The 23,294-nt window shown below is 35.5% G+C and overlaps 1 protein-coding gene across 1 annotated transcript; it reads right to left on the bottom strand.

The window, feature by feature from the left end:
• Positions 1 to 662: 662 nt before the first annotated feature.
• LOC117336098 (serine/threonine-protein kinase greatwall-like) lies at positions 663 to 22,743 on the bottom strand. Its single transcript, XM_033896478.1, has 13 exons — positions 22,697 to 22,743; positions 21,145 to 21,206; positions 20,157 to 20,257; positions 19,124 to 19,215; positions 17,517 to 17,656; positions 15,462 to 15,550; positions 14,863 to 14,978; positions 12,888 to 14,612; positions 10,344 to 10,635; positions 9,739 to 9,852; positions 8,751 to 8,852; positions 8,094 to 8,204; positions 663 to 7,159 (listed from the first exon to the last, which is right to left on the bottom strand). The coding sequence occupies exons 1-13, from the start codon at positions 22,715 to 22,717 to the stop codon at positions 7,107 to 7,109; spliced, it is 3,018 nt and encodes a 1,005-aa protein (XP_033752369.1). The 5' UTR covers positions 22,718 to 22,743; the 3' UTR covers positions 663 to 7,106.
• Between the last annotated feature and the right edge of the window lie 551 nt (positions 22,744 to 23,294).

Here is a 23,294-nt window from a genome sequence, read left to right as displayed (position 1 = left end):
TAAGATGTGTATTAATAAAATACCTCGAAAATGATATTGGTCCATGTTTTTTGTGAGTACCGTAAATTACAGTGTCCAAGATATAATATACATGTATTTGTAAATTACAATTTCAAATTAGAAACTAAAAATTATATCAGGCTAGTCAAGATAGAGAAGCTGGATTTGTAATTAAAACAATTCCATGCAGTTAAGATGAGCTGCTTGGGTAAATAGTGACCATGTGATATGTGTAAATGGACATATCTATATGAGGTGGCAGTTTTCACAAATTTGCCAGACAAATCAAATTCTTAAGTCACAGCTCACATGACAAGTAAACATTTGAAACAGCCAAAAAAAATGTAAATGTATATTGCTGTGGGTAACAAGTAAGCTATTCCTTTTAGTTGAGATCCTTAATGAATCGAAATTTCAGTTGAAATTGTAGGAAATATAAATACATCCATGTATTTTTATGTTTAGTCAAACGATGATACAATTAAAGGGGGATAACTCACTGGCACTTTTCATGTGTCAAAATTATAATGACCAGGCATGAATTTCATGATTCTTGCGAAAATATTTCTTAACAAATCATATGCACAAATAAGTGATGAATTTATTTATTACTCACAAACCCTTCAATGCTGAACAACATTTACTCAAGTAGAAAACAACACTTTTTCTCATTCATTAAAAATTTATTGTCAGATTTTCAATCTTGATTTGGTAAATCATTTGAATGGTTTTGGTATCCATATCATAACAGTTCATAAATATCTCACACAGTTTCAAAATATTGATAGAACTCAATATCAAAATTTTGTATAAAATTCAACAGGTACCTGGGGATTTAAAACAATATCCATTACTCGGTGCACACATGATACATCCGGTAAACAACACCCAACTATCCAAAAATCATAATTCCTCGGCTAACTTATTCATTATCTAACTGTAAGTTATACATTTTTGCATTCGCAATTTTTCTTTCAGTGACATAGTTATATTGATTTAAATTTTCTAGATGACCAAAACATTTGTCTTTGCTAATTTAGCCCGAGTTTCCTATGGCCTTGACACCATGTCTAGCGTAAAGCGAGGGTCTATATGGACGGAATAAAACACCTAGATAGGACAAAATGGGTGTACCGGGGTAAATAAATATCTTATTTATCCATACATGTAAGGTAGGTGTTATGTCACACCCGATTTTATTGTATTTGCACCAAAATCTTTGCGACACCAAACGGTGTTGGAGAATTCCATGTTTTCATATAGTAGTGCGCTCTGGCCCTACACCAGACATGGTGTCGAGGCCAGAGGAAACGCGGGCTAGCTAATTGTCTGATTCCAAAACATTTTCAGTCAGGAATTACCATGGCAACACAAAAACCAACATCTTGCGTACAGTATATAAGAGACATACTGTGCTACAGTCTGGTAAGAATCACTACATTACTGGTAAGTGGTGCTGGATAGGTGTTTTCAAACTTTTATTGGTGTGAGATTAAAAGAATATTTCACCCCTTGGGGACGAGACAGGGAAATCTCAACTTACCTTACTCCAAGAGTTGAGATTTCCCCGTCTCACTTTCCTGGTGGTGAATGATTATTTTTTCTTACCCTGTTTACCCTCTATGTATCTAATATTGACGTTACTATCAATGCAAGGGAATATTGACATGATGTGATTGAATTGCCGGTGTGACGTCATTGTACTGTTGCCATGACGTCATGGTTTTGTTGAAGTGACAAAATACAATTGCTGAGAGTGTGAAAAGAGCATGTGTAGCTTGTCTTTTCCCTAAGGCGAGATAAGAAAATCTCACCCCGGTAAAACTGCGGATATCCCTGTCCAGGGTAAGAGAATAATAGAATCATACATGGGGTCTGTTCGAGGGATAATTCAAACCTAGTGGAAGAGTTTAGCTGGTCTGCTCCAGGCTTGCTGCTTGTTGCCAGCCAAACCCTTATAATGCAAGGTTAAAAACCCTGCCTGCAGAATATTCACATATATGTGTTTGACTATTTCTCAAACTTCTAAATGAATAGAATGATACATGGGTCTGTTCGAGGGATAATTCAAACCTAGTGGAAGAGTTCAGCTGGTCTGCTCCAGGCTTGCTGCATGTTGCCAGCCAAACCCTTATAATGCAAGGTTAAAAACCGTGTCCACAGAATACTCCCATATATTTGTTTGACTATTTCTCAAACTTCTAAATGAATTAACTCCATTTTTTAATAAACATCTCTCTATGTTGTCATCCAAAGATCATAAACCCTAGAGTTGAGATTGGATAATTCCCTTTTCACAGCAATGGTACAAATTCACAGGAACAACACAATATGATGACATCATATCTAAACATAATTCCTGCAGCACTGAGTATGGTATCGACTGTCTTTTCCTAAGCTGTGTGAGATAAGAGTTATCTCCTCCCGAACAAAATCAGGATCACACCGACAATTCTTCATCTCGCCCAAGGGGCGAGACGGGGGGATACCAGACTCACATCAACTGATGTCATGGAAACAATACCATGACGTCATCGACAACTACATGACATGACATCAACAATACCAATGATGTGATATGTCCACAATGTCTTGCATTGATATATAACATCAGTATCGCCAGGTACATACATTGCGGATTGAGACGGGGGGAGGGGATCTCAACCCTCAGTATAAGATTCTTAAGCTGCCAAATACTTGGCAAGTCTTGTGTTTGGCAACTACGGAATCTTTCCCCTCTGACTGCAACCCACCTGTCTCAACCCCAAGGAGGTGAAATAATTTATTCTTTTATCCATTTCCTTCTTAAAACTCTGAAGTGCTCTCAAGTTTCAAGTTATGATAATGTCGGACAACTCGATCATTAACATGGATTTCAATTAGAAAATTAACAAGAACAAATATTGTATCCAATCTCTGATTCCTTTAGTGGGTAATAAGGATTCAGCTTGTGGAGACTGAAAGCTACCAGCTCAGAAAATTCACTTGGAGTTACCAAGTAAATGCAAAGTCTGTTTAAAAATTCCTTGAAGACTATGATAAGATATTAAGTTCAAATTAAAAAGTGGAAAAAACTCTTATTTCAACAGCATAGCATCCATGCTCCACCTGAAAAGATCCTTGAGCATAATAAATGATGATTTGATCAGGTGCTCCTGTCCTGTGACAAATAAAGTCATTGTACAAGTATTCTCTCTGAATACTGAGGAGTTTTAAGTAAAGATAGCTTCACTTGTAGTAAAATACAGGCTTACCTAATCATTCATCAAAAACAGTTAGCTGTATATCAAATATTGAGATACATTTTCCTGCTTCTTTTGTTATGTAATCATGGAATAACTTAACCAAAATCATTGATCTGTTATAGAAATCACCATTTTCTTCTGAATAAATACATATAGAATAATAATCACGAAGAAAATACAAATGTACTCCCATATATATCATTAGGGTCCAATAAAAAGTGACTGTTGCATATCATAAACAGTTCCAGATATATGTTAACGTCTTGATTTACTCTTTGCCAAATTTGGCTTTATCGACTTGGATAGTTTGAACTCGTGCTTATTTTCTGAAGCATAATTTTGTATAATTCAGTGAACTTTTAATAACTTTGTCAAATATGACACACAATTGTCACAAGATGTGGACCTTCTTTTTACCACAATTTCTCTCACAATAATGAGAGATTTATATGGTTGTGTTACAAACAACAATTCAAGCAAATAGAATTTTGTGAGATAAGATAAGCTTGCTAAAAATGCAATTATATAGCTTTGCTTACAGCTATATACAGGTATTCAAATTTTATTTTATAATACATGTACTTTTTTTCACTTAATGACTTTTATCAATTCTGAATATTCATAAAGTAAAATACATCCTGGTAAATTTTTAAGTATCAATGTAAAAAGGTGTAATCACAACCACATAAATTAAAGTTATCAATCCCCTGTGTCCTGTTGGAGAGTTGATAAACAAGACCAATTGTGGCAGAAATAACAATATATAGTAACCCACAGGACTATGACATAAAATACTGTATACATGTGAAATTGGAATACATATAAATTAGATTTGCAATATGAAGCAAACTGACTAGCATCTTTATAAATTAAAGTAGCCTATAGCCCAGCTGAAAGATTACTGTAAATGTACATATTTTAGCAGTATTCTTATCTTAGCGATAATTTTACTTCAGTGGTAATCTTATTTAAGCGATAATCTTATTTCAGTGGTAATCTTATTTTAGTGGTAATCTTAGTTCAGTGGTAATCTTATTTCAGTGGTAATCTTATTTTAGCGGTAATCTTATTTTAGTAGTTATCTTATTTTAGTGGTTATCTTATTTCAGTGGTAATCTTATCTTAGCAGTTAACTTATCTTAGTGGTAATTTTATCTTACCAGTAATCTTATCTTAGTGGTAATTTTATCTTACCAGTAATCTTATCTTACCAGTAATCTTATCTTAGTGGTAATTTATCTTAGTGGTATTCTTACCTTAGCAGTAATCTTATCTTAATAGTGGTTAACTTATTTTAGGGGTAATCTTATTTTAGCAATATTGAAAGTTACGATAAACCATCATTTTACTTTTATTGAAGCTTTGCAACCAGTGTAAATATTTTCTATATCATACACCTGGGATTAATGTGAAAAATGCCAATTTATGAAATTCCACAAAGCCCTAATACAAGATATGTATAATTTTTATGAGTGTGCTAATATAAGTACATTTATGGTAATCAATTTTACAAATAGGTATATAATGTATTCTTAAATATAAAATATCACAAAAATGGAATTATAATGAGTTCTGATATCCAAGCACCAACAAATATTTCTAAGTGAGCTTTAATAAGTACATATAGAAGGTCGTCACTCTGTACCCTGTACCATTGTTATACCTGTCTATAAAGACTGCTCAAGGGAGACATCTAAATTGGTCTCTATAGACAGGTGGTCTTTATAGACAGATTTTCGCCAACCAGCTGATTTGGAACTGCCATAACTCAGTTCAGCACATGGATAAATTACAATATTAAGATAACAATATATGTTAATGTATTTTTTAAATTTTTTTTTTTTTTTGTCATATTTTCCTCTATTTAAAGTGATTCTTAGAATGCTGGTTATATCTTTAATTTTCCTATACAATACTTCATAGGAGGTAAGCCTAATTTTCACTACAGAATAAATTAAGGTGATTTTATCAACTGAAAAGTTAAACAGCTTGTGATTCAGTGTTATGGTACAGGGTCACATTCTTGTTAATTGCAGTCAAAAAGGTTCGACCAAAGTTTATGAAATGTGAATTTTGACAGGGTTACCAATTAACTGTTTAAATATAGATATACTGAGCTTGTGTAATTTCTACCTCAAGTTTAAAACTGCATGTGCCTGTTTAAAATGGCAAAATATTGTAATACCTTCTTTGCAATTTAGTTTTTTTTTTAATTGGGGAAATCAAAACATCATTTTTAGCTTGGGAAGCGGCCTATACCTGTTCTTGCTGGGAAAACAAGGCAATGTCATTCTTAAGGGACGATATTATCAGGACAACTGACATCTGAAATGGAGTAGGTAACGACAATGCTTCTAACAAAAGTTTACACAATTCATATTCAAGATAATCTTGCCTAAAATCCATTGTGGTCAATTTTTCTTCAACTTTCATGAATTTGAATTTACGAAATACATATCATAATCAGGAATCAAATACATTATTCTTAATACAAAAATCAAATATGAAATTAAAGTGTTCACAGTTGAATTTAAACAAAACAGGATTTACAAAAGTAAGGACAAATCAAGGTCAACTAACTGTAAACACTACAATTATAGCATAACCACACAGACAAGCGTTCTTGTTTGTCAATAGGAAACACCAAGAAAAACTCCCGTCAACATCCGGGCATAAAATGCCCTTAAGGAAAGAAAAACTCCAGTTCTAAGAATTACTTTGTGGTTGTGAAAAAAAAGACTTTGATTATTAATTGTCCCTTTTTTTAAATATTAAACTATTTTTAGAATGTCTTCTTTGTGAATATTTTTGGTTTGTAGATATCAATTGAATATCATGTATCTGTATATGAAATAAGAACATATCATAACCATACAAAAAAAAAACATGTCAAATATCATGTGTTTGAGGGGGTGCACGTGGGGGAGAGGTGGTGAGGGCAGTTTGTTGGGGGTGGGGGTTATGGGGGTAACATGAGAAGCTCAGTACCATATTTATCTGAAGAAAATCCCACATTAGTAATAACCCCACCCATATCTATTGCTGTTCAGTCAAAATGATCACCATGCATAATTTCATTGTTCTGTAATAAGCCCATCCCTCGACACTTAGCATGAGGTTATGCGTTAGCCCCTGGGCTTATTACGGGATACATACAGTAAATACAGTCATTCTATCTAACAGATAGTATACATAATACCCGTTATAACATATGAAGCAAGCATATATATAGATATTACATCACAGATAAAAAATTACTAGGTACATCAACCCAGTAGTCATCGATCACAGTCGTCTTTATCCACCATCGACCAATCTAGGTCAAATCTGATCACATTCTTCAAGGCAAAATGTTATATAAAATTTCAGTCAAATTCTTCTGGGGACTTTAACTTCAGCAAACAAACTTCATTATAATAGACAGTGTTGCTGATTCCCAGGATACTACATTGATTGGCTGAATCAAAGGTCACCATGATGCTCTATTGATTGGCTGAATCAAAGGTCACCATGATGCTCTAATGATTGGCTGAATCAAAGGTCACCATGATGCTCTAATGATTGGCTGAATCAAAGGTCACCATGATGCTCTATTGATTGGCTGAATCAAAGGTCACCATGATGCTCTAATGATTGGCTGAATCAAAGGTCACCATGATGCTCTATTGATTGGCTGAATCAAAGGTCACCATGCTTCGTTGATTAGATGAAACAAAGGTCACCGTGCATTTCATCTCATATGGAAAGCTTCCTGTATGTCATATCCTTGAGACTTTCAAGAAAAACATTTTAGTTCTTATCACATAATCTCCAGATCATGGAAGGCAGACTGACCAAGAGTTCAGCTAGATAATGTGGGAATCACAAGCCAAAGTCAACCCCAGACACCAGTAACTCCTGCATACTGTTCTTAGCTGTAAATAATAAAAAGAATAAGTTTACATGACTCAGCTGAGAATGTCCATGGATGCTTACATGGAAAGTAAAGGTTCAAACATAAGGCTAGGTTAGAACATGAATCAAGGAGGGTATTAATGGTTAAAACTGCACCAGGCAAGGGCAATGGAGCAGATTTTACTAGTACCACAGGATTGAACAACATTCCCCCATCTGATGTGAAAATCACGTAGATTATTGTATCAAAATGAATGAAATATTGAAATGTGACAAGACCAATTATCATTCTACTTAAGAAACCATACCTATATGTCATGGTTACAAATCCTACTAAGTTTCATAGAGATTGGTTTTAAACAAAGTTCTCCAGACAAGATTGAAATACTGCTATAAACAAAGGGCAATAACTTCTCCTAATCAAAATGCTGCTCCCGAAAACAAATCTTTATAAATGACAATGATGAATTACAAACTTCAAAAGGACTGCTACCTTCAGTTTTAAGATAATTAATTTCATTGGCCTACCAACTTGATTTTGAGACAAAATTCTTTCAGCTGTTTTAGACTAGTAGTCTTTCAACAAGTAGCTTCCAGCAAACAAGGAAATCCATATCATAGCATACTAATAAATCAACTTAGCACCAGGTCCTCCCTTGTTATAGATATAGTCAAAATGGTCCAATACTCTTAGCTTTTTTTGTTTGTTTTTGTTTTACCGTCCTATTAACAGCCAGGGTCATTTAAGGACGTGCCATGTTTTGAAGGTGGAGGAAAGCCGGAGTACCCAGAGAAAAACCACCAGCCTACGGTCAGTACCTGGCAACTGCCCCACGTAGGTTTCGAACTCGCAACCCAGAAGTGGAGGGCTAGTGATAAAGTGTCGGGACACCTTAACCACTCCGCCACCTCGGCCCCTTACGCTTAGCTATCACCACACTAACATAGTATTACCTTGGAAGTAGGTGGTGTCCTCTTCATCATCAGGCTGTGGTATAAAAGCAGGAGTGATGTCCAGTAGATTGTTCCAGTCCAGCTCAGCAAATAACGGCATAGCCTTCACATCTACAGAGTTAATATATAACACTACACAGGTTGTGGCATACAGGTTGTGGCATTTATATTGTGGCATACAGGTTGTGGCATACAAGCTGTGGCATACAAATTGTGGTATATAGGGTTGTGGCATATAGGGTGTGGCATATAGGATGTGGCAGACAGTTTGAGTCCTACTAATGGTTATTGGGACCTATTGTTGATGACATCTGTCTAACTAAGACTTGTAAGCACCTGCATATAAATGTCTACATATCTGATGTTTTCAAATTATACTGAATCAGAATTCGAACAAGTATGACAAAAAACAGATAGCATTAAATCAGTTTATCATTGTCTATAAATAGCAATGGTGACCTCAACCTTGACCTTGGTGCCCGAAACCTGAATCTTTTTAAGTTATTCTCACAGCAAACATTTTTTCATCAGTTTCCATAAGATACTGAGTTGATACAGGTCCGATACAGAATCAGGATAGGACAAGATAGACTTTGTATGTGTTACACTACAGATTCCCACCTCTACCCCGAAATGGATACAGAATGGGGACTGTACCTTTGGCTGAGGGTCGAAGGTCAGGATCCATTGTAAGAAGCTCATCAATCACATACTGGGCATTCTCCGACAAGGCTTCCTCATCCTCGGGCCATGGAATATCTTTAAAAGTAGAGAACACACAAGCTTGATAAGATAACTTTTCTTTTTTTTAATTCAACCATTCATTATAGACATCAAATGTTTAACACCAAACCTTTTACCTTTATCAAGTCTGGCTAAATCTAAATCAACAAAATTACCCATTACTGTGAAACCAAGACATTGCTCTTGAATGTGTCTGGTTTAAACTAATTCCATAGTTAATTTCTAACCAAATATGTTTAGATTAATATTAGCTTAACTGTTCTTCAATTCTTCAATTCAATTTAACTGCTTCACAAATTAAATTTTCAGGAATTACTAAACTTTCAATTAAATTCTCTCCTTTGATCTTTAAAAAGGATAACGCAAAATTAGACAATTACCTCCCTTGGACCATATATCAACATTCTTGCAATTGTATATATATTTTTATTCCATAATGCAGTTGATTTTCCTTAATGCATAAGCTATATTTTGAACTATTGCATGGCTAAAATGACTATTGCATGGTCACGTACGAACTATTGAATACTGTGTGACATTTCGGAATTTAGTTCTACCCTTTCAAGAGTCACTCAGATGTCAACACTGCCAGACCACAGTCATGGCGACTTCTAAGCCTACAGGAAAGTTGAGATTTCAGTGATTCAAAGTATGTTTTAGTGATCATGTAATAAAACAAATATATCATGGGTGTCTGTGCAATAGTCGAGAATATTTGACCCTCGGTACTGACAATGGACCGATGCTCTATTGCACGAGGCGTGCAGTAGAACATTGGTCGATTAATTACCAGTACCGAGGGTCAAATACTCTGGACTATTGTACAGACACCCATGATATATATATATAATATGTGAGGGTTACAAGGTCTTCTGTGACTTTCTACAACACTTACACCTACCTCTGTTGAGTATGTTTTGAAATACAAGCTCTGGAGTCTGATCGTTGAAGGGTGGCACCCCAGTAAGGAATTCAAACAGACACACTCCCAGCGCCCACCAGTCAACCGCCGGTCCTGTATGATATAGAGAACATTTTCTTTTCAACAAATGACTGTGTGAAGTGTTAATCTACTGCTTCACCTGTGTGAGATCAGGGATATTGAAACATGGTATTTAGGTATAAAGCATTGTAGAGACTGATTTCCATTGGACTTTTATGATCAAACAGAAATTACTCCTGATTGGAAGAGCTTATTTCACAAAATGAAATGCACATTTCGGATCCTCTATCTAAATGACTTTTACCAAAGTAGTACCCATATTTTGAATCAGGCTAGATGTTGTTAAGAGTTTATTTAATACAAACTGTAGGTGTACCAGCACAAAAAAAATCTATTCATCCAATGACCGAGCTGGAAGGATTTTATTTCTGAAACGACCAATGATTAATTTTCCTTAATTGTGTTCGAATATTTCAGATATTCAAATTTTTCTTTCGGGAAATAATTCATTTTTTAATTGTGAGAAATAATATCTTGTTTTTATCAACCTTTCACATTCTCACCATGTGCTTTCTGCCCCAGAATTTCTGGAGCCAAATAATCGGGAGTACCAAGTATACGCTGGTCGTCTGTATTGGGTTTTTGCCCTCTCCGCACACTTTTGGGGGTTTTAAAGGGAGTTTTCATCAGGTTCCTGGCAGGCGTTCTGTTATACCCAGGGGTGGCCGACGGAAATGCTACACGCGATATCTGTGCCACTGGTGTCTCACATACAGCTGCTGAAAAGTGGGCGTGTAGTGATGACTGTGTTGGTTTCGATGGACGATGAATGACTGGCGTCTTTAGGATGGTATCCTTAAAGAGAAACAGTATGTATACGTAATTACACAACATTTGAAAGACAATTACACACTATTTTGACAAATAAATGTTGAAATAAATTTAATTAAATCTAGATTAATGAATTATCTTTATTTTGATGAAAAGTCCAAAGCAAATTGTCTTCACTTTCATTAATTTTGTGGGATTTTTCAGGAGAGTCAAAAAACTTTTTAAAGTCTCAATTTACCACACTATTAAAGTTGGTATTCCAAATTTGAGTGAGTTCCATAGAAAAAGCATAACAGGGCTCAAATGCTTCTATCCGCAGTCCAAAACTCACCACTTTAAAGTTACTTAAAAAAGTTGCTCTTCTCCATATTATATCACTTAAAATCATCACTTTTGTACTCCACATCTTATACACTGTACATGTATTCATAAAATAGTAAAATGCCCTGCATGCAGAAATATATATAAAGAGAGCAACCAACCAATTGTTTTCCCATAGACTTTAGTGTTAACGTTTTGGATTATTTCATTCAAATTCTTGAATTGAATATGACGATTATGGTTTATAACAAAAGTTTAGGGTCTGATATAACACCTAATCAAAAAAAAAAGTTGGGTCCTTCAGCTCAAATTTTTCTCCAGGGTACGTAGCCATTTTGAAAATAGGTGAATTTCGCAGTAGAAATTCTCAAAAATCTTAAATGTTTACCTGTTTACTATTATTACGTGAACTTTTGGGAAAAAAACCAATCGGACTTACGAAATTTATATCAACATTTCTTATTGATAGTAACCTATCAGGCTACATATCTATTTTCTCACTTCATAACATACTGCCCAATCAGTGGCTGCCAGACATTTTATCCTTGGCTCAACTTTCTATACACAGGGGCTGTTTCAAAAATATATTTTTTTCAATTGGTTGGTTGTTCCCTAGCTAGGAAGTGTCAATATTCTAGAATTGATCAAATAACAAGTCATAAAATTGCCATTTTCACTATAAATTGTTCCTATATATACAAACAGAATTTTTACCACGGTTGGAAAATCTCAATTTGATATACAGTACATATTTTTTTACTTACCTCATATCAAAGATACTACATGTTTGACAAAGAAATATTATGATTGATCGAAAACAACAAGCTGTTGTATATCATTTATATAGTTATATACAAATGTATATAATTTATATAGTTATATATATAATTTATATAAAATGTACCTAAAGTTAAATAAATTAGGCAATTATCAACTTCAAAAAGTTGGAGCTTCTCTAGATCTTGTTACTTTCAAACTGTCAGAAAGTGAATAAATAAAGAAATTCTGATGTTCTACCTCAATATATCAGTACATGTACATATCTTCATGTTAAATAAGGAATTATTAATATGCTAGCTGTTGTCACTGTTTTTTTTCATTTCTTTGTGTAATTTAGAAACAGTGTTGCCAATATCTGTGTATAGATACCAACATGGGAAATCTCCTTAAGCTTCCAATAAATTGTTCAAATGGGAGATTCAAATTAATTATATAAGTACAACAACATCTTAGCGATGTTAAGTTATTTCTGTGCACTGATCATTATATAGTACCCCCAAATTGTTTTATTGTTTTTAAAAGGATAAATAGAGGATCTCACAAAGTGGCTTTGTCTTATGGAATTAATTAAACGAGTTCAATTAATTTTTATATGACATATAGCAACCAGTGTAAGATTCTAGTTTTCACATAACCTACTATCTATGAGAATATAAGCAAAAAACTTTCAATTTTTGTTTCTATATCAGACAGTTGAATTCCAGCTCGGATATAGGACGTTACAATCTATACCCAGACAATCATGCGACATAGCATATCTATTATGATGTCACAATAGTGTTACTACACATATGTCTTACAATATTAATGACATAGTCGTATGACAAGACAGAACAGGCCAGTTATGTGATAAAGAGCTATATGATATTTTCAAATATATACCTAGATGCTGTCTTACAATTCATTTCTGTACCGTGGGTGCCGTTTTATGCATTTTTGTGATGACACATGTACAGCAACCAGTGATGGTTAATAGACATTTTCTTTTGCACTTATGAGCATAAGACTTTCAGCTAGTACTTTTTGATCTCACTTAATCGATAACCTATTTTTACATTTATTGTTTATATCTAATTCCAGAATCATGACATCGATCCTAACCTATTTTTACAGTTATCATCTATATCCAATTCCAGAATTATAAAATCCTATAACTAGTATACAGTTTCATGTACCTTTCTGTAAGTAGATGGATCAGGTGTTTGCAGAATTAGATTTTGAAATCTTGTCATTTTCACAGGACTTTGTTTCGTAGGGGACATATTTTCTGCTTCCATTGACCCTCCAGGATCACTGATGGATGTGTCCAACTCCCTCTCTTCATCACTCAGTGATTCATGGTCTAAGTTTATCTCCTTGCTGGATTGGTTGCTAGGCGATGACCTCGGTTCGTCCGACTGGTCCATGCCTGTTAGAGAATTACACACTACATCAGACACAACTTGCGAAATTTTCTCTGAATTGTCAGCCATTTCACATTTGTCCTCCAAATTTGTCATGCTGACATCCGGGGAAGACGATGATAAAGACAATAGCACTACATTGTCATCCTCTACAGCGCACTGCGATGAACTGTTCTGAACATGTTTCTGTTGTTCTGAACGCAGCTTGCCAGAAAGTCTTCGACAACAAGATCTTGTAGCAACTCTTTCAGATAAGTTTTTTTCTTTGCATAAACTTGCACAAGCATCTGACTTGAGATTTTCTGACGTTAAATCCACAAAATCTCTGTAATTGTCTGTGTTGTATTGTTTCTGACACAGATTATAGGTGCCAAACTCTCTGTTTAATTTCTCTGAATTGCTCCTCTTTATACGGTGTTCATCCCCATAAAGCTTCATCAGACAGATCTCCTGTGTGACACCAGTCCCACTGTATACTTTCTTCATCAATGGACTTCTGGCCACAAGGTCAAAGTGCCGTTTCCTGTTTCGCCCTTCACTGCTACAACGCTTTTTTTCACTAGCTTGTAGCTTGTCCATCTCCTCGTCCGAGTGATAACTGTACACCCGCCTGTCTCTACTTCGCCCTGTAAGCAGACGCACATTTGAGGAACTATCTTCGCTATACATGCTACTTTTATCACAGCTTGACTTTGAGCTTTTCTTTCTATTTTCAGCGCACCTTTGTCTTGGTTCCTCATTTTCATCGCTATCCTCAGAGTATGATCCATGACGCATTGACCGGAGATTTCTCGCAGCGTAGGAATTCCACACAGATTCATTAGATCTATGCATCTGGGGTGTATCGTCCATGATGCTTTCCTGTCGTGACGGTGCTTTGAGGTGGCTGTTACAACAGTCCTCCTCACAACAGTCCCCCTCGCTGTCATGACATTTCTTGTAGAATACAGAATCGGTACTCTTGTCCGTTATTGACATTTCAATACTTATACTGCTTTCGAAAATACTGTCCCGGTCCTCACTCATTACACTATCACTGTGACTCCTGCCAAGTTTGTTTCTCCAACCGCAGGAACCTTCTCTTTCTATCTCACTGATTTTAAGGTTTCTGAAATTTGACACTTTGTGGCTCTCTGCCATTGACATGAGATTGTGAGTGCCAAGTGTCTGATCATCCGTAAACAGTCTGGACCGACGTGACGACTCCATTTGGAAGGAGCTGCCATCACTACCGCTATTGGACCAGTTTAGTGAGTCTTGCAGGGTTGGAGTCAAGCTCATCACTGGTGGAGGCAGGGCCACACTTGGTGAGGACAATCGTGACCTGGTTGCCTGACTCACCAGACGGTCCCTCAGGGACTTTGGTTTGGAATAATGTGTATTCGGAGAGTTTGTGTTCACATCCACAAGAGGACTTCTGGAATAATGCTTTCGTCTTGTGGCAGGAGTATCCACAGGATCTATGTTGGTTTGTGGCTTTTTCACTGATGGAATATTCTGAAATAAATAACATTTAACAACCTCAATAATGAATATGTTTGGAAAAGAAACAGATAATAACGGCTTGAAAACGAAATGGTAATTTTAACTCAAAATTCAGATGTAACAAGATGGACAAGATTCAATTAGCAGACAAAGACTTCCGGAACAGCTGTCTTGCAAGGTGTATAACAAACGTCTAGATATAGGCAGTTGGGAAAATAATTTCATCTGAGTCAGTTAGTGATTATATTGCTGCGAAACTTACGAATCCCAGGTTACTTTTGAAGGAGAGGATCTGACCGGGCGTGCGGAAGCAATCTATTCTGTGACTGCTGTAGGGCAGAGGAGTCTTTCCTGGGTCCACTTGTTGTTTATATGACCCTATAGGCAAACAAACAAAATGTTTCTTACTGAAATTTCACATTCTCACTCAAAAGAAAATCTTTATCTTAAAACAATGTTCATCAATCAATATATTTTTAAATCAATCTGGTTCTGAAATTATAAGGAGTTGAACCATGCACCTCAAATCCTCACCTGAGGTTACATTGTCAGATTTGCACTGAGACACTTGAAAAAGTACAAGGACAGTACAAGGACAGTACAAGACCAGGAGTTCCAAAAGAGTAAGCGTCTTCTGCATAATTGACTGTACTGACCAATACAAATCTTGGTCAAATCTGGGTTTCAAAGGTTTTATGATGCACAAATGTGCAATGATTTTTTTATTATGACAGTGTCAATGAAAACATCCTTGCAACAGCCAAATGTTAAAACTTGCAGGTAAAAGATTTGCATTAACCCTAAGTCAGGAAAATTTAACTCTTTCATAAATATTAAATTTTTTGTATAATTTGACCTTACCCACTTCAAATTGGATTTTGGACAATCCAAAGTCTGTCAGCTTTATATGTCCTTCTGGTGATATCAACATGTTGTCAGGCTTCAGGTCTCTGTAATGTAAAGGTGTCTCATATAACATAAACTATAAACAATAAACAATTGTGTACAGATTAACCGATTTAATCAATGATAAGTTATTTTATCTCTGACTGTCACTCATGATTTTCTGTGATCGATTTTGGTTCGACTATAACATGGAAAGTTGGAAACTATCAGCAGTTATTTAAGTTTTACAGAACACTTAAAAAAGTGATGAAACAAACAAAATAACTGATGAATTTACATCAAAATGCATTACAATATTTAAAAAAAAAAAAAAAAAAAAGAGATAGACACCTTGAAACATATCCACCACATTTTACCATCATTTCAGTGTACGTTTTTTGTTGATAATTCAATTGTTTGAGAAATTGTGACGATTGATCAAGATTAAAGTGATTCCCAACTCTACAATATATTGTTGTCCCATGTCTAATTTATAACAACTTTTATCCATGATAAACCCTTGAGCCAACACTTAGTGTCCGACTCATTTCTTAACTGAAGCACAATTGACTACGATGGACTAATTATCATGTTGTGGTGTTTACCTGCAATTGATGTTTACCTGTGGTTGATGATTACCTGTAGCTGATGATAACCTGTGGTTGATGTTTACCTGTAACTGATGTATGTCTGTAACTGATGTTTACCTGTGGTTGATGTTTACCTGTAACTGATGTGTACCTGTGGTTGATGTTTACCTCTGGTTGATGTTTACCTGTAACTGATGTTTACCTGTGGTTGATGATTACCTGTAATCAATTTTTACCTGTAACTGATGATTACCTGTGGTTGATGTTATCTGTAACTGACATGCACCTGTTGTGGTTGATGTTTACATGTGAACGATGCCCCTGGAGTGTAAATACTTGAGAGCCAGTGTTTACCTGTGACTGATGTGTACTGGAGAACAATGTTTACCTATGAAGGTTGTCCCTTGAGTGTAAATACTGGAGAGCCAGTGTTTACCTGTGACTGATGTTTACTGGTGAACAATGTTTACCTGTGAACGATGCCCCTGGAGTGTAGATACTGGAGAGCCAGTGTTTACCTGTGACTGATGTTTACCTGTGACTGATGTTTACCTGTGACTGATGTTTACCTGTGAACGATGCCCCTGGAGTGTAAATACTGGAGAGCCAGTGTTTACCTTTGACTGATGTTTACTGGTGAACAATGTTTACCTGTGAACGATGCCCCTGGAGTGTAGATACTGGAGAGCCAGTGTTTACCTGTGACTGATGTTTCCCTGTGAACGATGCCCCATGGAGTGTAGATACTGGAGAGCCAGTGTTTACCTGTGACTGACGTTTACTGGTGAACAATGTTTACCTGTGAACGATGCCCCTGGAGTGTAGATACTGGTGTGCCAGTGTTTACCTGTGACTGATGTTTACCTGTGAACGATGCCCCTGGAGTGTAGATACTGGAGAGCCAGTGTTTACCTGTGACTGATGTTTACCTGTGAACGATGCCCCATGGAGTGTAGATACTGGAGAGCCAGTGTTTACCTGTGACTGATGTTTACCTGTGAACGATGCCCCATGGAGTGTAGATACTGGAGAGCCAATGTTTACCTTTGACTGATGTTTACCTGTGAACGATGCCCCATGGAGTGTAGATACTGGAGAGCCAGTGTTTACCTGTGACTGATGTTTACCTGTGACTGATGCCCCTCGAGTGCAGATACTGGAGTGCCAGTGTTTACCTGTGACTGATGTTTACCTGTGACTGATGTTTACCTGTGACTGATGTTTACCTGTGAACGATGCCCCTGGAGTGTAGATATTGGAGTGCCAGTGTTTACCTGTGACTGATGTTTACCTGTGACTGATGTTTACCTGTGACTGATGTTTACCTGTGACTGATGTTTACCTGTGACTGATGTTTACCTGTGACTGATGCCCCTCGAGTGCAGATACTAGAGTGCCAGTGTTTACCTGTGACTGATGTTTACCTGTGACTGATGTTTACCTGTGAACGATGCCCCTGGAGTGTAGATATTGGAGTGCCAGGGTCACCTCTGCAGCATATATCAATGCCATATCCTCATCAAAGAAACCATAAACGACCAGGAGACTTTTTATATCACCACCGATCATATACTCCATTATCTGAAAACAAGGCAATCCACAAAGTCATGTTTTAAAGATGTGATATTTTATATGCAATAAAAACAAAACAATACATATGAACTTATCATACATTACTTTGTGCTATTTCTAGTTTGGCCCCAGGGTAATGAAACAGTCGAAACTTTGTATTTCAAAAAGTCTTAATGATATATTGAAAAAAGAAAACACACACAAACTATAAATTGATGATGGTCCATGTTGACAACGTCACAATTAAAAGCACATTTAGGATATGGAACCAAACTCTTAGACAATACTTTAAATCGGACTTGAATTTTTTCATAATCAAGTGGTTTACTAGGTATTTGGAGTGAGTTAAGACAAAGAAGCTGATCAAAGCAGACTGTGATATGAATTATAATCAACACATCACAGACACTTAGATCTCTCCTTTATCTCCAAACCAAGCTAGTTCTCCTCTCAAACACGAATCGTGATGATCAACACATTTTCATGCGTAAGTTAGTTTTCCTCGAGCTCTCAAACACGATCAACATATTTTCATGCATAAATTAGTTCTACTCGAGCTCTCAAACACGATCAACACATTTTCATATATAAGTTAGTTCTCCTCTCAAACACGAACAACACATTCTCATGCATAATTTTGTATATGTGCAGCAATCTGCATAGACCTGTATAATATCTATTATCTAAGCATTTTTCTACCCACTCTAGCAACAAAAAGGTCCCTTCCCGAGAAAAAGCAATAGTAAGAATTGTTTTAAGAATAGCTGTCAGACAACAGGCGAAAGGGAATTTGAACAGCCCTTAACTTGATAATGGTGAGCTAAAAACAATTAGTTAAAGGATGTACAGTACATGAACTCTTACTTGAGCTAAAGCAATACATGTCCCCTACCGGCCCTTGCTAAAAATAGTAACAGTGACCTTGACCCAAAAACCCTGACACACGAATTTGATCTGTAGCTGCTCATACTGAAGTTACATACCAGCTTTCACCAACATACCTTGAAGCATGGCTGAGAAAAGTGAGTGGATGGACTGACAGACGGACAGGGAGGTAACCTATAGCCCCGCAAGTTTCTAATAATAATACAGTACAGTAATAAACTTATAGCGAGAGATCCCAGAGGGATATTGGCTCTCCTACCACTGATGGTCTGTATTAGATTGATGTAAACTTCATTTACTAGTAACATGTTCTAAAATTAATTAAGATGTGTTTGAAATTGTTTTTTTAAAGAGAGAATGCAACTCAAACTATTGATAAGAATAGTAAGAAAACGATCTATCAAAATTCAAAATGGCTACTGGTGGCCATTTTGAATAGTAAAATTTGCTTCCAACTGCAGGGTCAACAAGTGTGTTTAGTATTAGATAAGATAATCATTATAACATGAATTAAGTCTAATTTCTGCAGTAAATAACAGGCTAGACTCTCGATTCTAAATCAATGGGATTGGCCCAGACCAGCTGTCATACCAGGAAAATGTTCTGCTGACAATGGAGTGAGTAGAACAACTGGACAATGAAAGGACTCTTGGTAACCGCCATGGCATCCCGCTCAGCCAGTACTGTAATAAACATCAAATCCAATACTTACATCAATTATATCATTTTCTTTTCATATCCAGCTACATAGTATAATACTGTATTACTTCTTTACATGGCTTTGAGAATCCAGCACTAATTTCATATATCACAATAATATCATTTTGTTAGAATAGCCAGCTATATAGTATAATACTGTACTACTCCTTTATATGGATTTGAGAATCCAGCATACTTATTTTGATATATCATATATTAATTTAAAATAATTTTCCACAATTTTTATATCATACATTTACATGCAATATAGCTGGAATGCAGAGTTTACTCTTTTTGTTCTTTTACAAACCTTTTCATTTTTAGTATGAAATTTAGTCATTTACCACAAAATATGGCGGAATCTTGAGACCATATCGGATTTTGTAAAATTTCGAGATTTTGTGCTTGGCAAAAATAGAGCTCTACTTTCACAATAAAACAAAGTGAGTGGGGCTCAAATAGATTATTTTTTATCTTTGTTGTGTTAACAATAGAATATTTTGAAATCTAAATACATCTGTCAACGGCCAATGGGATATATTGTGCACAAACTTTTTATTTTGAAAATGGTCAAGTGTCACCTTTCACCTTCAACTTTGACCAATGATCACTATTACCAATATTTAATATGTTGAGAACTTGGTGATGTACATGTATATAATTACCAGCAAAAATAGCCTGTTATATATTTGGTACGTAATACTTTGGTGTGAATATGAACAAAATCAGGAGTTCATGTCTTGTACACAAATTCTTACTTTTGTTTCAAAGTTGTGAATTCGAAGTTCCGCCTTTGACTAACCTAATCGGGTATAGACCTTGATGGCATGATGTTATGATGTGATTATATGAACTAAATCTGTCCAGGGCTTCATGAGGTATTATGTATAGTTTTGTGTGATCACCATCACGACAATTCACTCACCTTGATCGACCATATTCTTGTTTACCATCTCACATTTCTTCATAACTTTAATGGCATAATGTTTTTCTGGGTTGTCTTTTCTGTAGCCTAGAAAGACTTTGCTAAAAAAGTAAAATAAATCAAATATTATATCAGAAATTTGCTGTATTTTTCATAATTCTTCTATCAAATACCTGTATTTTAGATTATTTTTCAACTTAAACAGCACTTAACATTTGTTCTACATTTTCATTTGTGGCACAGATTAGAAAAATAAAACACACATACATTTCAAAATCTTCAACTCTGATAAAAGCATCCTTGATACTCAAGGAGTTATGATCACAACTCTCCCTGCACAGAAAGCATCGTGATCATAACCCCTGGAGTATCGAGGTTGAACAGAAGAGCCATGATTATAGACTAATGATCACTAAGCCAGTCAATCTGAAAGTAAAATCTAGATTGGCTCCCCAAATATCAGCAAAATCCATTCATATTTACTCAAGTAAGCATGATGTTTACAAGGTCTAATGGTAATAAAACTGCAAAGGGCAATAACTCTGCAAGTCACATCAAATTGGTCCCATTGTTAAAGTCATCCGTCCTCTTAATAATGTAGAACTACAGGACAAATTTCACCAAAAATCCATTTATATTTATCAAAGTTATTATGTTCAAATGTCCAATAATAGTAAAATCTGTCCAATTGTTGATCTCGTCTGCGATATTGTCGACCTCACCTCATATCTTATTGTCAATCTCACCTCAGATCTTATTGATATAAGGATACAGACCAACTTTAAATGAAATCCATTTATATTTACTCAAGTTATTGTGTTCAGAAGAAAAAGTTTATGCATGACGACAGACAAAAGGCAATTGCAATAGCATTATAGGTCACTTCAGCTCAGGTGACCTTTCATACTGATACAATTTGTACATGTATGTATAAGCAAATATGTTTCTGATTCTGAAATGAATCAACAGAACTGAATGGCACAGTTACCCGAAAGCTCCTCTGCTGATAGGCTTGACAAACACAAAGTCTTCTATGCTGGTACTTGAATGCTGAAGAAATAAAGAAGAAAGAAAAAAGTGAATTTAAGCTAAGGAATTATTTATTTATGGCTATTTTTGGATTACTGAGTAATAATGAATCTTATTGTGATTATGATATTGTAGGAATAAAATTAAAAACATATAAAAAAAAAATCCACATTTGGCATCGCTGCCTCCGGGATCCCATTACCTCAATGTAGCTAGGAGCAGATACTATTGTCAAGCCATTTTGATCCATGTCATGTTAATGCTTTGCTATAAGTATAAGCTACGAATAAATCAAATGCAGAGAGGATTCTGATTGAGAGAAATTGCATCACTATGATGTTATTTGGTACAATGTTGTTCATCATCACAGCAAGTACACTGTTTGTCAGATTGGTTGTGAATCAATAAAAGAAAGGAATTGGATTTAATTATTAAGGATGCTATTCTTTCAAATAAATATTAGGAAAATGGGTGAAAATCTTAAGGATGTGTATTTATTTAAAAAAGGCAGTGTTAAATGTATGTAAATATAACGTTTGATAGATTGTATTAATATATTGTCACATAAATGCAAGCTGGGTGAAAGGTCTAACCCACAGGTGCCCTCGAATCTGTTTTACAGAAACTTGTTTGATCATAATCAGCTGTCTTTCTAGGCAGTTGCAATTGCCCAAATAAAACTGAAAAGTTAGGCTGAAATGAAATTCAGACAAGCAAAATCTTAATCCTAAATCACAATGTTTAGTTGAATGAATTTAAATGTAGAGCTTTAAGTAATTAATATCTTTCGATGGTGCAGTCTGCAGGATTTAATATATTGCCAGAAATCATATTCGAAAAAGATGTGGATTTGTATTGCTTGTATGTACAGTTACTCAGCAGGCTTAAGCTTTGGCAAAAGCAATATAAGAATCCCATGCATTTAATTTGAAAATGAACCATTATAAACCTTATAAAAGTAAGATTTTTGGCTAAATTAGTTTTATAGTAGGTAGGCCTATAGGCCTACATCAATTTGACCTCTTGACTGTCGTTTGTCCGGAAATCATTTCGATTAATTTAATATTCTGAGCGCTGTCAATCTGGCATCGATATCCGGCCGTCCATCTCCGGATCTAAAGTAGATCTGAGGCTTGCATTGCTGAGGCAGTAAGGGCATATATGTTTACACTCCACGTGTAGTGCTCAAAAAACCTATTGATATGATAATGTCGCAACATGGCATATGCCATCAAATCAAAACATTTCTATTAAAATGCAACGTTTCCTGTGGATATTTGTACACTTATATCATCGGCGATAAGGCCCATACATATTTCTGTAAGCCCAAGGCTTCCTCCCCTGCCGTACATTCGACAATCGCCACACAGCATCGATCACGGTCGTAATCGACAAAAAATGTGTTGTTGTCATTCTGTTTTGACTTAATATGACCACATCGAAAATAAAGCTAAGTGGCGTTAACACCGTTTTACAAACATAAACACAACACGAAAATCGCAACAACTTACCGATTTTGGATCAACCGCCATTTTTAATGTTTACTGTCGAGTTTGAAAAGTCTGACAGGGGCGATAACTCGGCCGGTCCAACACATTCGCCTTGGCTGCAAGAAAGTCGAGATTTGACATGGATACCTATGCTTTCAATACAACTGATATTTTCACAATAGTGATATGTTTGCTTGTTGAATCGAATATTAAAATCACGGAATCAAACGCAATTAGGGACAACATGTTAAAAATCGGAAATTAAAATGGGACGGGGATGGGATTGACGTACAAGATTTTACCCCTACAAGTAATTATGTTGTACATTAAGCGGGCACCTGCTTCAATTTTTAACTTATTAATTTTCATTTCAATTAAACTGTTTTTCAATTTATTCTGTATCTAAATACTATGTATTATTATTATTTTTATGTTTCTGGTTTTATTGATACTGTATCATTTTGATACCCTGCAAAATTATGGAAACTTGGAAGATTTTTGTTTATTTTAAATATTAAAAAAATCGAATAACTTTTTATCTTTACATCTAAAGGCATATTTCATTTTTTATTCAAATTTTATTTGAAACTAACAAAATATAAATAATATATTTAGATGC

This window comes from Pecten maximus, chromosome 10 (assembly GCF_902652985.1).
Source record: "Pecten maximus chromosome 10, xPecMax1.1, whole genome shotgun sequence".
In the NCBI taxonomy this organism is placed as follows: Eukaryota; Metazoa; Mollusca; class Bivalvia; order Pectinida; family Pectinidae; genus Pecten; species Pecten maximus.
This window is presented reverse-complemented; position numbering and strand designations above follow the sequence as displayed.

Excerpts from the sequence above, each read along its gene's own strand:
- LOC117336098 (XM_033896478.1), bottom strand. The coding sequence starts at position 22,717 with ATGGCGGTTGATCCAAAATCG. Across the intron at positions 10,636-12,887 it reads ATCCATCTACTTACAGAAAG|GATACCATCCTAAAGACGCC; the intron begins GTACATGAAACT and ends TTTCTCTTTAAG. Across the intron at positions 7,160-8,093 it reads GGACACCACCTACTTCCAAG|CTAAGAACAGTATGCAGGAG; the intron begins GTAATACTATGT and ends TATTATTTACAG.